Source organism: Rattus rattus, chromosome 14, assembly GCF_011064425.1.
Source record: "Rattus rattus isolate New Zealand chromosome 14, Rrattus_CSIRO_v1, whole genome shotgun sequence".
Taxonomy (NCBI): Eukaryota; Metazoa; Chordata; class Mammalia; order Rodentia; family Muridae; genus Rattus; species Rattus rattus.
Genome location: NC_046167.1, coordinates 26,286,231 through 26,302,125, shown reverse-complemented (window position 1 = coordinate 26,302,125; position 15,895 = coordinate 26,286,231). Strand labels below are relative to the sequence as shown.

At 39.6% G+C, this 15,895-nt stretch overlaps 1 protein-coding gene across 1 annotated transcript in view; it reads right to left on the bottom strand.

Moving 5' to 3' along the window:
• The window catches only part of LOC116883975 (ankyrin repeat domain-containing protein 26-like), a 199,246-nt gene extending 192,385 nt beyond the window's left edge, over positions 1-6,861 (bottom strand). The window contains exon 1 of the mRNA XM_032885209.1: positions 6,611-6,861. Coding sequence (XP_032741100.1) covers positions 6,611-6,861 — 251 coding nt within the window. The remainder of the gene's footprint in view (positions 1-6,610) is intronic.
• Positions 6,862-15,895: the final 9,034 nt, after the last annotated feature.

The following is a 15,895-nucleotide window of genomic DNA, read 5'->3' as shown; positions in this document are numbered from 1 at the left end:
ATGTGTCTCTCAGGAGAGATCTATATCCAGTCCCTTTCCAAATGCATTTTCTAGCTTCATCATCTTATCTAGTTTTGGTGGCTGTATATATATGGGCCACATGTGGGTCAGGCTCTGAATGGCCATTCCTGAATCGCTGCTCTAAACTTTGCTTCCATGTCCCCCTCCTATGGATATTTTTCTCCCCCCTTTTAAGAAGGAGTGGGAGCATCCACATTGTGGTCATCCTTCTTCTTGAGCTTCATGTAGTCTTTGGATTGCATCTTGGGTAATAGGAATAGAGGAGAGCAAAGATTCCCAGCTCATGGGACCTGAAAAGATCTTCAACAAAATCGTAGAAGAGAACTCAAAGCCCATAGAACACACACACACACACACACACACACACACACACACACACACACACACACAAAATGGTACAAGAAAAGAAAACCCTCTTGTCAGATAATAATCTAAACACTAAATGCACAGAACAAAGAAAGAATATTAAAAGCTGGAAGGGAAAAGGGTCAAGTAACATAAAGGTAGACCTATCAGAATTATACCAGACTTCTTAAAAGAGACTAAAACCTAAAAGCGAGAGGAGCATGGTCAAAGGTCATGCGGACTCTATGAGAACATAAATGCCAGCCCAGACTACTATACCCAACAAAACTCTCAATCAACATAAATGGAGAAACCAAAATATTCCAGGACAAACCCAAATTCAGACAGTATCTATCAACCAATCCAGGTCTACAGAAGATTCTTAAAAGAAAATTCCAACACAAGGAGGGTACCTACACCAAAGAAAAGTCAGGATATTAATCATATAAAAACTAAGCCAAAAGGAGAAAAACACGTGTACATAATACCACCTACAAAAACAAGCATAACAGGAAGGAAATAACAATTATCTGCCTTTAATATCTCTCAATATTAATGGACTCAACTCACCGATAAAAAGGCATAAACTGACAGACTGAGTACATAAACAGGATGCAGCATTTTGTTACATACAAGAAACACACCTTAATAACAAAAATACTATCTCAGAACAAAGAAACAAAATGTCTACCAAGCAAATGGTCCCAAGAAACAAGCTGGAGTTGCCATCCTAATATCCAATAAAATAGACTTGCAACCAAAAGTTATCAAGTAAGATGAAACAGGACACTTCATATTCATCAACCAAGAGAAACTACCAATTCTGAACATCTATTATCCAAATGCAAGGGCACGTTGAACCTCAAGAGACTTCAACACCACGGGGACTCTAAAGGTCATTGAAACAAAAAATAAACAGAGGCACAGTGAAACTAAAGGTGGTTTTGAACCAAATGGATTTAAGAAATATCTACAGGACATTTCACCCTAAAACAAAAGAATGTACCTTCTTCTCAACACCTCATGGTACCTTCTCCAAAAGTGACCATATAATTGGTCACAAAACATTCCTCAATAGATGCAAGATTGAAATAGTCCCATGCATCCCATCCGATCACCATGGCCTAAGGCTAGTCTTCAATAACAACCAAAACAATAGAAAACCCACATACTCACAACAACTGAACAACTCAATGATGCCTTGGTTAGGGAAGAAATAAAGAAAAAAATTAAAGACTTCTTGGAATTCAATGAAAATGAGGACAAAACATACCCAAACTTAAGGGACACCATGAAAGCAATGCTAAAAGGAAAATTCATAGCACTAAGTGCCCTGGTAAAGAAATTGGAGTGATCCCACACTAGCAACTTAACAGCACAACTGAGAGCTCTAGAACAAAAAGAAGCAAACACACCTAAGAGGAGTAGAAGGCAAGAAGTAGTCAATCTCAGGGATGAAATTAACCAAATACAAAAAAGAGAATATACAAAGAGTTAACAAAACCAAAAATTGGTTCTTTGAGAGAATCAACAAGATAGATAAACCCCTAGCCAAAATAATTAAAGGTCAAAGAGGCAGTATGCATATTAATAATATCAAGGGAAAAAAGGGAGACAGAACAATAAAAACTGAGGAAATCCAAAAAATCATCAGATCCTACTACAAAAGACTATACTCAACAGAACTAGAAAATCTAGCTGAAATGGATGATTTTCTGGACAGATACCACATACCAAAGTTAAATAAAGAGAAGGTAAACTGTCTAAAGAGGCCCATGTGCCCTAAGGAAATAAAATCATTAAAATCTCCCAACCAAAAGTAGCACAGGGCCAAATGATTTTAGTGCAGAATTCTAGCACCTTTAAAAAGGACCTAATACCAATATTTCCCAAACTATTCCATAAAATAGAAACAGAAGGAAGACTAATTCCTTCTCTGAAGCCACAATTACTATGATATATAAACCATACAAGGACACAACAAAAGAGAACTTCAGACCAAATTAGCTTATCATTATTAATGCAAAAGTACTCAATAAAATGCTTGCAAAACAAATCCAAGAAAACTTCAACACCGTCATTCACCACAGTCAAGTAGTCTTCATCTTAGGAATGAAAGGTTGGTTCAATATATGAAAATGCATTAATGTAATCCGCTATATAAACAAACTCAAAGGAAAAAAATCACATGATCATCTCCTCAGATGCTGAAAAACATTTGACAAAATACAACAACCCATCACGTGAAAAGCATTGGAGAGACCAGGAATTCAAGATCCATACCTAAACATAATTAAAGTGCTTTACGGCAAACCAACTGCCAATATCAAATTAAATCAAATGGAGAGATTCTTGAAGCAGTCCAACTAAACCAGGGACAAGACAAGGATGCCCATTCTCCCCATATCTACTCAAAGTGCTAGCAGGAATACTAAGACAAGAAAAAGACATCAAGGGGATACAAATTGGCAAAGAAGTAAAAATATCTCTATTTGTAGGTGATATGATAGTATACATAAGGGACCCCAAAAATTCTACCAGAAAACTTCTACAGCTGATAAACCACTTCAGCCAAGTGTCTGACTCAAATAAATCAGTAGCCTTCCTTTATACAAATGATATGCAGAATAAGAAAGAAGTTAGGATAACAACTCCATTCACAATAGCCACAGATAATATAAAATATCCTGGGGAAACTTAACAAGTGAAAGATCTATATGCTAGTAACCTCATATTTCTCTAGAATGAAATCAAAGAAGATCTCAGAAAACAGAGAGATCTCTCATGCTTATGGACTGGCAGAATTAACATACTTAAAATGGCCATACTCCTGAAGGCAAACTGCAGATTCAATGCAAACCTCATCAATATCCCAACAAAGACATGGAAAGAGCAATTCACAAATTCATCTGAAAAAAGAAAAGAACACAAAATATCAAAAACAAGTCATAACAATGAAGAACTGCTGGAGGAACCATGATCCCTGACCTCAAGCTGCACTACAGAGCAATATTAATAAAAAAAAAAACTGCATGGTATTGGTACAGAGACAGACACATTTAACAGTGGAATAGAATTGAAGATCCAGAAACAAAACCCACTTATGAACACTTGGTCTTTGACAAAGCCAAAAATGTACAATGGAAAAGAAGAAAGCATCTTCAATAAATGGTGCTGGTCTGACTTGCAGCCTGAATGCAGAAAAATGAAAACAGACCTATATTTGTCACCTTGCACAAAGCCTAAGTCCAATTGGAACAAGGACCTCAACATAAAACCAGAAACACTGAATCTAATAGAAGAGAAAGTGGAAAAGAGTCTTGAACTCATTGGCACAGGGGGAAGTTTCCTAAACAGAACTGCAATGGCTCAGGCTCCAAGATCAAGAATTGATAAAGAGGACCTCATGAAATTGGAAAGCTTCTATAAGGCAAAAGACATAGTCAATAGGGCAAATCAGCATCCTACAGATTGGAAATAAATTTTCCCTAATCCCACATCTGACAGAGGGCTAGTATCCAAAATATATAAAGAACTCAAGAAGCTAACTACCAAGAATACAAATACCCAATTAGAAAATGGGGGATAGAGGTAAACAGAGAATTCATAACAGAGGAATCTTGAATGGCTGAGAAGCACTTAGAGAAATGTTCAAAGTCCTCGGTCATCAGGGAAATGTAAATCAAAACAATCCTGATATTCCACCTTACACCATTCAGAATGGCTAAGATCAAAAATTCAGGGGGCAGAATATTTTGGCAAGGATGTGGAGAAAGCAGAATGACTCTCCACTGCTGCTGGGATTGCAAACTGGGGCAACCACTCTGGAGATCAATCTGGAGATTCCTCAGAAAATCGGAAATAGATTTGCCTGAAGATCCAGCTATACCACTCTTGGACATATACCCAAATCATGCCCCACCAGGCCGCAGGGACACATGTTCCACTATGTTCATAGTGGCCTTGTTTGTGATAGCTAGGAGCTGGAAACAATCCAGATGTCCCACAACAGAAGAATGCATACAGAAAATGGCATTTTCTTAATAGCTACTCAGCTATTAAGGAGGAGGAAATCCTGAGTTCTGCAGGCAAATAGATAGATCTAGAAAATATCATCCCATGTGAGGTAACCCAGAGCCGAAAGGACATGCATTGTATGTACTCACTAATAAGTACACCAAAACATGTACAGAATACCCAGGATACAATCCACAGAACTCAGAAAAGGTTAAGAAGTAGAAGAGCACAAATGAGCTGCCTCAATCCCACTTGGAAGGGAGAAGAAACCAATCGCAGGAGGGAGAGGAAGGGAGGGACCTGGGTGAGAAAGGGGACAAGGAAGGGAAGAGGAGATTGTGACCAGTGATTGGGTGGGAGGAATAGGACTGAGGCCCTGGGGGCCAGCAGAAAGAATGGAATCAGGCACCCTTGGGAGCTAGGAGGTGGGGGAACCCTCCAGAATGTACCAGAGTCCTGGGAGATGAGAGCCTCTCAGGACTCAAGGGAGGGACCTTAGATGAAATGCCCGACAGTGGGGAGAATTAACTTGTAGAGCCCACCTCTAGCAGAAAGACAGAGGATCAAGAGATGGTGGGGTTAGTATTTCCACAGTCAAAAACTCTGACCCAGAATTGATCCTGTCTAAAATAAGTGCAGGGTCAAAAATGATGGAGAAGAGCCTGATGGAAAGGAGGTCCAGAGATAGGTCCAAAGTGAGATCTAGCTCAAAGGGAGGCCTCAAGGCTTGTAATTATTACTGAGGCTATGGAATGCTCAAAAAAAAAGGGGCCCTATCATTACTGCCCTGTTGGGAGCAATGCCCTTGAAGCCCTCCATTATTGATGTTATTATTATGGTTAGAATTAAGTATGACTAGAATCACGGAAAATCCCCAGCCAGCTGCAGAGGACTAATACAAATCTGGTGGTCAAGATAAATAATCATATGATAAAGACGTCCTGCTGACTAATAGATAGGACAAACCTGTGACCTTTCTGACATCCTGTCAACATCAGCCTACTCCCTGACCACACGAATATTGTGTCCTTGGCCTGCGTAAATGTTTCTTACTTCGCCCCTCCCTCTGTTACCCATGTTATGGTATAAATTCAGCCTTGGGGAGAAATAAAGTTGTCGCCTTGATCAGGCTCTTGTCTTGGCGTCCTTCTTCGCGTTCCTTGTCACCCATTCTCTTGCAGCTACCTTCAGACCCAGTCGTTTACACTGCCCTGTGAAAGAGCAGCTGAAATGGCCAAAAAGAATATTTACACCCAACTAATGGACAGAAGCTGCTGACACCTGCAGTTGAATTAGGGAAAAACTGGAAGAAGCTGAGGACGAGGCTGACACTGTAGGGGGGCCAGCAATATCTGCCACCCGACCCCAGAGATCTCTCAGAAACTGGACTACCAGCCAGTCACAATACACTAGCTAATATGAGGCCCCCAGCTCATATACGGCAGTGGACTTCTGGTTCTGGACTCAGTCATGGAAGATGCACCTAACCCTCAAGAGACTGGAGGCTGCAGCAAGTGGGGAGATCTGGTGGGGTATGGGTGGGGGACATCCTTGTGGAGATGAGAGGGAGGAGGTACGGGATGTGGAACAGTCAGAGGGTGGACAAGGAGAAGGATAAATTCTAGACTGTAAAAAAGATTAAATAAAATTTAAAAATAAAAATAAATAAATAAAAAAGAAAGAAAGAAAGAAAGAAAATTATTCCAAAGAGTAAAGTTAGCATTGCAGGAGTCCATGTTGGTTCTCTGTATACTTCCCATAGGTATACTCAGACTCCAAGTTGAAAGGGTGCCTACTACTCTAATGTGAGTTACTTTGGGTGTTTGAAGGAATAAAATTAAATGACATGTGAATGAAAATGTGGTCAACCTACTATTTAGTTCCTGGGAGAGAAACAGGTACATCGAACAGTCACAGGAAAGAGGGCTGGATTTCAAAACATTCAGAAATTCAAGAACCAGGGGAGTTGGGTGGAGAGCAGCTCTAGGTCACCAGCACCCCCCACACCCACCTTCGTGGAACAGTAGAATAACTGCCAAGTACAGAGATTACCACCTTTGATTTCCAAGACATCTGATTGATAAAGGTCAGCATACTGGTCATCAGCACCGAAGGTATGGCAGTTCCCTCCTCGCACTAGATTTTAAGGTTACTTAGGAAAGCTGACACATCTTTCACCACATGACTCCCAATCTGCCCCTTGGCCCTGACTCCCAGCCCCAGTCACCTGTCATTTCTGTCTCGGTCATTGACGCCTTTTTTTCCACGTTCGAGACAGAGCCGAACCGCGGTAACATTACCCTGGCATGCAGCCTTGTAGATCTTTCCAAAGGCTTTGTAGTTTTTGAGCTGTCTGGGAGAAGCGAGGCTAGAAGCTCTCCAACACTGCTGCTCCCGGCTCTGTGAGGACTCCCTCTGGCTGGTGGAGGAGCCAGAGGCAGAAGACCTCCGACTGCACTTATCCAAGAACTTCTTCATGGTCTGGCTCTCCACCCACCCACCCACCCCAACTCCCCTTCCCCCTAACCTCCCCTTGGTTGTCAGCCACCCTCAGAACCAACACAGTGTTGGCAAGTGAGCCCAAGTAAGCCAAGTGAGTTTTGTCACCACCACCACCAAGACCAGTCACCCACAGGCAAACTCAGTAGGATAGAAGCCAAGCAGCACAGGTACTCCTGGCAACTGAAGGCCGTCCCACTGTTGCCAAGCAACGCATCAAAACACAGGCATGCGCACTCCGACCAATAGAAACGCCTAGATCAAACTATGCTAGATAGTCTCAGTATGATTGCTGTTCATGCGCGTGGCCTGATCTAGGAAATTGGATTACCAGCTCAATCTAGCCTTGGATCTGAGAGATCACACCTAAGCTGGTTGTACACCTCTTTTTTTTTTTTTAGAACAAAGTTTATTTTTGATGAATTATAGGTTGCCTTCCATATACCCTTGGACCACTGCAACAGAAATCTTCCGCAACAAGACACAGTGGTTCAATTTTTGCAAGTAACTTTTCTGTTGCTCTTTGCCGTCATTCACATTGATACTACTAATCCATACAGATACTTAGAGACTTTGTGAGAGGACAAGAGGAGGATGAGTTTCTGTGCTTTAATTTCCATTGAAATACTTCCCAAACAGTAAATTTCATATACAGCGTATGCACTTAGTAAAGATCTGTTAAGTACCTATTGTGGGGCAGACACTTTTTATAAGCAGGTAAATACCCCCCTCTTGGGCCATGTATATCTTTTGGAAGAACTTCAGATCATAAATAAATAGAATATGCTCTTGTCAGATAATGTTAAAGAACTTAAGAGAAAAATCAGGGAGAAGACAGCCAGAAATAGGTTGCACTTTGATGAGCGGTATTTAGGAAAGGTCTTCTAGAAGCAAATGTGACATTTGATCGCTGGAAGGAAGTGAGGGGCAGTCATCCATGGTCCTTTCTGAGGGAAGAATGTGCTGTGAGACAGCCACTTGCCACAGCCCCGGGGCAACAGTGCAGAGACTGAATGGAGTTGAGAGGTCTGACTGTATTGGGGCCAGTTAAGAAAGAGTTGTACAGTACTGAGAGATTAAAGGGTGAGAGATCGGATTGTGAAAAACTTTATAAGCCTTTGTAGTGAGAGCAGACCTTTTTCATTATCAACTGATATCAAACTTGATTTTCAAAGGAACTATACTGTGGCGAATTGGAATATATACCACCATTTGGGGGTGGGTTTAGCAGGAACGGAAGCAGATATACGAATTCTAGGGATATTAGTGTAATGCTGCCAGAAACGATATAGGAATTTGTGGCTGTGGTAAGAGGTTATTGACTTTAATACATTGTATATACAGATATAGAGGACAATTACAATTTTGTCTTTAGCAAGCAGGATAGACTAGGGAAGTATGGAGAGCTTTCTGAGAAGAATGGGCTTGATTGGGAGGTTAGGTTTTAGGTGCTAAAATTAAGCATCCAAGTGGAGATCATTCATAATAAACATTAGTGACTTTGCAGAAATTTTTATGTTGCTTTGACTATTCCAGGAGCTTAACTATTTAGCCCATAAATGCATAATTTTCCTTTCATGTTTATTTCTTTTTTTTTCTTTCAGTGTTGGAAATCAAAACTGGTGCCTTTAGCATGCTAAGAAAGTAATCTTACTAAGCCCTTTTTCTGGTTCATTGTTTTTCTTTTTTTCATTGAATATCTCTTTATTACATTTCAAATGTTATTCTCTTTCCTGGTTTCCTGTCATAAGCCTCCTATACCCTTCCCCTCCCTTTCTCCTTTAAGGGTCTTCCCCCAACAATCCCTTACACTGGGGGTCCAACCCTGACAGAACCAAGGGTTGCTTTTTCCATTGGTGCCCAGCAAGGCCATCCTCTGCTACATAAGCAGTTGGAGCCATGGGTCAGTCCAAGTATAGACTTTGGGTAGTGGTTTAGTCCCTGGGAGCTCTGGTTGGTTGGCATTGTTCCTGTGGGTTGCAAACACCTTCAGCTCCTTCAGTCCTTCCTCTAATTCCTCCAACTGGGGTCTCATCTCAGTTCGGTGGTTTGGTGCTAGCATTCACCCCTATATATGACATGTTATGGCTGTGCCTCTCAGGACAGATCTATATCCGGTTCCTGTCATCACACACTTTTTAGCTTCATCAATCTTATCTAGTTTTGGTGGCTGTATATATATGAACCACATGTGGGGCAGGCTCTGAATGTCTGTTCCTTCAGTCTCTGCTCTAAACTTTGCCACCATATCTCCTCCTATGGATATTTTTGTTCCCCCTTTTAAGAAGGAGTGAAGAATCCTCATTTTTGTCATCCTTCTTCTTGAGCTTCATGTGGTCTGTGGATTGTATCATGGGTAATTGGAGCTTTTGGGCTCCAATATCCACTTATCAGAGAATGCATACCATGTGTGTTTTTCTGTGATTGGGTTATCTCACTCAGGATGATATTTTCTCGTTCATTCCATATGCCTATAAATTTCATGAAGTCATTGTTTTTCATAGCTGAGTAGTACTCCATTGTGTAGATGTACCACATTTTCTGTATTGATTTCTCTGTTGAAGTACATCTGGGTTCTTTCCAGCTTCTAGCTATTATAAATAAAGCTACTATGAACATAGTGGAGCATATGACTTTGTTGTATGTTGAATCATCTTTTAGGTATATGCCCAGGAGAGGTATAGCTGGGTCCTCAGGTAGTGCAATGTCCAATTTTCTGAGGAACCTCTAGACTGATTTCCAGAGTAGTTGTACCAGTTTGCAATTCCAACAACAATGGAGGAGTGTTCCTCTTTCTCCAAATCCTCCCCAGAATTTGCTGTCACCTGAGTTTTATATCTTAGCCATTCTTACCGGTGTGAGGTGGAATCTCAGGGTTGTTTTGATTTGCACTTCCCTGATGATTAAGGATGTTAATCATTTCTTTAGATACTTCTCAACCATTCGATATTCCTCAGTTGAGAATTCTTTCTTGAGCTCTGTACCCTAGTTTTTAATAAGGTTATTTGGCTCTTTGGAGTCTAACTTCTTAAGTTCTTTGTATAATTTGGATATTAGCCCTCTATCAGATGTAGGATTGGTAAAATCTTTTCCCAATCTGTTGGTTGCCATTTTGTCCTAATGACACTGTCCTTTGCCTTACAAAAACTTAGCAGTTTTATGAGGTACCATTTGTGGATTCTAGATCTTAGAGCATAAGCCATTGGTGTTTTGTTCAGGAAATTTTTCTCAGTGCCCATGTGACTGAGACTCTTCCCCACTTTTTCTTCTATTAGTTTGAGTGTATCTGGTTTGATGTGGTGGGCTTTGATCCATTTGGACTTAAGCTTTGTACAGGGTGATAAGCATGGATCGATTTGCATTCTTCTACATGCTGACCTCCAGATGAACCAGCACCATTTGTTGAAAATGCTATCTTTTTTCCATTGTATGGTTTTAGCTCTTTTGTCAAAGATCAAGTGACCATAGATGAGTGGGTTTATTTCTGGATCTTCAATTCTATTCCACTGATCTATCTGCCTATCTCTGTACCAATACCATACAGATTTTTTTTATCACTATTGTTCTGTAATACAGCTTGAGATCAGGGAAGGTGATTACCCCAGAAGTTCTTTTATGGTTCAGTATAGTTTTCACTATCCTGAGTTTTGTTGTTATTCCAAATGAATTTGCAAATTGCTCTTTCTAACTTTAAGAAGAATTGAGTTGGAATTTTGATGGAGATTGCATTGAATTTGTAGTTTCCTTTTGGAAAAATGGCCATTTTCACTATATTAATCCTGTGAATCCATGAGCATGGGAGGTCTTTCCATCTTCTGAGAACTTCTTCAATTTCTTTCTTCCAGAGACTTGAAGTTCTTGTCATACAGATCTTTCACTTGCTTGGTTAAAGTCACACAGAGGTATTTTATATTATTTGGAACTATTGTGAAGGGTGTAATTTCTTTCTCAGCCTGTTTATCCTTTGAGTAGAGGAAGGCTACTGATTTGTTTGAGTTAATTTTATACTGAGCCACTCTGCTGGAATTGTTTATCAGGCTTAGTAGTTCTCTGGTGGAACTTTTGGGGTCACTGAAACATACTATCATATCATCTGCAAATAGTGATATTTTGACTTCTTCCTTTCCAATTTGTATCCCTTTGACCTCCTTTCATTGTCTGATTGTTCTGACTAGGACTTAAAGAACTATATCAACTAAGTAGGGAGAGAGTGGCAGCCTTGTCTAGTCCCTGATTTTAGTGGAATTGCTTCAAGTTTCTCTCCATTTAGTTTGATGTTAGCTGCTGGTTTGCTGTGTATTGCTTTTCTATGTTTAGGTATGGGCCTTGAATTCCTGATCTTTCCAGAACTTTCATCATGAAGGGGTGTTGAATTTTGTCAAGTGCTTTCTCAGCATCTAATGAAATGATCATGCAGTTTTTATCTTTGAGTGTGTTTATATAGTGAGTTACGTTGATGGTTTTCCTTATATTGAACCATCCCTGCATCCCTGGGATGAAGCCTACTTGATCACGATAGATGATCATTTTGATGTGTTCTTGGATTCTGTTTGCATGGATTTTTTTTAGTATTTTTGCATTGATATTCATAAGGGAAATTGGTCTCAAGTTCTCTTTCTTTGTTGGGTCTTTGTATAGTTTAGGTATAAGAGTAATTGTGGCTTCATAGAAGGAATTTGGAAGTGCTCTGTCTCTTTCTATTTTGTGGAATAGTTTGGATAGTATTGGTATGAGGTCTCCCATGAAGGTCTGATAGAATTCTGCACTAAACCCATCTGGTCCTGGGCTCTTTTTGGTTGGGAGATTTTAATAACTGTTTCTATTTCTTTAGGAGTTATGGGGTTGTTAAGATGGTTTATCTGTAGAGCTTGAGGTCAGGGATGGTGATTCCCCCAACTGTTCTTTTATTGTTAAGGACTGTTTTTGCAATTCTGGTGTTTTGTTTGTTTGTTTTTGTTTTTGTTTTGTTATTTTGCTTTTCATGTGAATTTGAGAATTGTTTTTTCCATGTTTTTGAAGAATCATATTGGGATTTTGATGGAGATTACACTGAATATGTAGATTGCCTTTGTTGGACAGCTACTTTTAATATGTTATTTCAAGCAATCCACGACATGGGAGATCTCTCCATTTTCTGAGATCTTCTTCAATTTCTTTTTTGAGAGACTTGAAGTTCTTATCATTATAGCTCTTTCACTTGTTTTGTTAGAGTTACCCCAAGATTTTTATATTATCTGTAGCTATTGAGAAAGGAGTTGCCTTTCTAATTTCTTTCTCAGTCTGTTTGTCATCTGTATAACGGAAGACTTCTGATTTATTTGAATTAATTTTATATCTGGCCACTTTGCTGAAGTTGTTTATCAGCTGGAGAAGTTCTCTGATAGAATTTTTGGGGGTGTTATCACATCATCTGCAAATAGTGATAGCTTTAACTATTCTTACCAATTCCGAAATTAAATCCATCTTCCTGAGACCTCCACTTCTACTCAAATTCCTGACCCAAGAGGAACCTGCCTAGTGTCCTCTGTGCCCTCTGGGCACAGGGACCTAGGAGCAGTCAGGGCAGAACCCTGTGGTTTTCTGCTTGTGCTGAGAACTGAAAGCCAGTCCCCAGGAGCACCTACATACCTGAGAGCACAGGTAAGACCAACTTTTCTGCTTCAAGCGACTGGACTGGTGGCCTCAGGACACACAAAGGCAGAAGTCCTCTGGGACAGGATATATTCAGTATCTCATTGTGCCCAGAGCTGAACCAGTTCCTTGCACCCAAATCCGGCGGGGGAGAGAATCAGACCCTCAGAAATGTGAGACCTCAGTGGAGACCTCCACTTCTGCTCATATTCCTGACCAAAGAGGAACCTGCCTAGTCAGGGGTAGGACCCTTTGGGTTTCTGCCTGCAACAAGAGTGGAAAGCCAGTAGCCAGGAGCATCTGCATACCTGAAAGCAGAGGTAAGACCAACTCTTCTGCACTAAGCAACCCACATGGAAGCTTGAGGTCATAAACCCAGGAGCAGTTCTCTGCTCCCAGATCCAGCTGAAAGAAAACAGGTCTACAGGAGTGCTGAAAAACAGGCCTACAAAAGGATAAAGCCACTGTCAGAGACAGCAAAACAAGGTAACATCAGAGACAAATTGATGGCAAGAGGCAAACATAGGGACCTAAGCAAAAGAAGCCAAGGCTACTTGGCATCTTCAGAGCCAAGTTCACCCACCAAAGCAAATACTGGATATCCAAATACACCAGAAAAGAAAGATTTGGATTTAAAATCACATTTCATGATGTTGATAGAGGACTTAAGGAAGGACATAAATAACTCCTTTAAAGAAATACAGGACAACACAGGTAAGAGGAAACACAAAAATCCCTGAAAGAATTACAGGAAAACACAACAAAACAGGTGAAGGAATTGAACAAAATCATCCAGGATTTAAAAATGGAAATAGAAACAATAAAGAAAACACAAAGGGAGACAACCCTGGAGATAGAAAATCTAGGAAAGAGATCAGGAGTCATAGATGCAAGCATCACCAACAGAATACAAGAGATAGAAGAGAGAATCTCAGGGGCAGAAGATACCATAGAAAACATTGACACAATGGTCAAAGAAAATGCAAAGTGCACAAAACTCCTAACCCAAAACATCCAGGAAATCCAGGATACATTGAGAAGATCAAACCTAAGGATAATAGCTATAGAAGAGAGTGAAGACTCCCAAATAAAGGGCCAGTAAATATCTTCAACAAAATTATATAAGCAAACTTCCCTAACTAAAGAAAGAGATGCCTATAAACATACAAGAAATCTACAAAACTACAAATAGATTAGACCAAAAAAGAAATTCCTCCCATCACTTAATAGTCAAAACAGCAAATGCACAAAACAAAGAAAGAGTAAAAAAGCAGAAAGGGGAAAAGGTCAAATAACATATAAAGGCAGACATATCAGAATTGCATCAGACTTCTCACCAGAGACTATGAAAGCCAGAAAATCCTGGGCAGATGTCATACAGACCCTAAGAGAACACAAATGCCAACCCAGGTTAGTATATTCAGCAAAACTCTAAATTAACATAGATGGAGAAACCAGGATATTCCATGACAAAACCAAATTTGCACAGTATCTTTCTACAAATCCAGACCTACAAAGGAAAATAGATGGAAAACTCCAACATGAGGAAGGAAACTACATCCTAGAAAAAGCAAAAGAAGAAAGACACACGAGTGTATTTCCACCTCTAACAACAAAAATAATAGGAAACAACAATCGCTATTACTTAATATCTCTTAACATCAATGGACATAATTCCCCAGTAAAAAGACATAAACTAACAGATTGGATACGTAAAGTGGACCCAGCATTTTGCTGCATACAGGAAACATGCCTCAGAGACAAAGACAGACACTACCTCAGAATAAAAAGCTAGAAAACAACTTTCCAAGCAAATGCTCTGAAGATCCAGGCTGGAGGAGCCATTATAATATCAAATAAAATTGATATTCAACCATAAGTTATCAAAAAAGATAAGAAAAGACACTTCATATTCATTAAAGGAAAAATCCACCAAGATAAGCACTCAATCCTAACTATCTTTTTTCCAAAAGCAAGGGCACCTACATACGTAAAAGAAACCTTACTAAAGCTCAAAGCACACATTGCACCTCACACAATAATAGTAGGAGATTTCAATACCACTCTCATCAAGGTACAGATCATAAAAACAGAAAATAAACACAGATACAGTGAAACTAACATAAGTTATGAACCAAATGGATTTAACAGATATTTATAGAATATTTTATCCTAAAACAAAAATATATATAACTTCTCAGCACCTTATGGTACCTTCTCCAAAATTGACCAAATAATCAGTCACAAAACAGGTCTCAACAGTTACCAAGAGATTGAAATAATCTCAGGCATCCTATCAGACCACCATGGGCTAAAGCTGGTCTTCAATAACAATAAGGGAAGAACGCCCACATATACATGGAAGTTGAACAATGCTCTACTCAATGATAACCTGGTCAAGGAAGAAATAAAGAAAGAAATTAAAGACTTCTCAGAATTTAATGAAAATGAAGGCACAACATACCCAAACTTATGGGACACAATGAAAGCTGTGCTAAGAGGAAAACTCATAGCTCTGAGTGCCTGCAGAAAGAAACAGGAGAAAGCATATGTCAGCAGCTTGACAGCACACCTAAAAGCTCTAGAACAAAAAGAAGCAAATACACCCAAGAGGAATAGAAGGCAGGAAATAATCAAACTCAGGGCTGAAATCAACCAAGTAGAAACAAAAAGGACTATACAAAGAATCAACAAAACCAGGAGCTGGTTCTTTGAGAAAATCAAACACTTAGCCAGACTAACTAGAGGGTACAGAAAGAGTATTCCAATTAACAATATCAGAAATGAAAAGGTAGACATAACAACAGAATCAGAGGAAATTGTAAAATCATCAGATCCTACTACAAAACCTATATTCAACGCAACTGGGAAATCAGGATGAGATGGACAATTTTCTAAACAGACACCAGGTACCAAAGTTAAATCAGGATCAGATAAACCATATAAACAACCCCATAATTCCTAAAGAAATAGAAACAGTTATTAAAAGTCTCCCAACAACAACAACAAAAACAAAAAGCCCAGGAACAGATGGGTTTGGTACAGCATTCTATCAGACCTTTATAGAAGACCTCATACCTCAAACTATTCCACAAAATAGAAACAGAAAAAACACTACCCAATTCCATCTATGAAGCCAAAATTACACTTAAACCTAAACCACACAAAGACCCAACAATGAAAGAGAACTTCAGACCAATTTCCCTTTGATGCAAAAATACTCAATAAAATTTTTGCAAACTGAATCCAAGAACACATCAAAACCATCATCCATCCTGATCATGTAGGCTTCATCCCATGGATTCATGGATGGTTCAATATATGGAAATCCATCAACGTAATCCACTATGTAAACAAACCCAAAGGAAAAAAACCACATGAT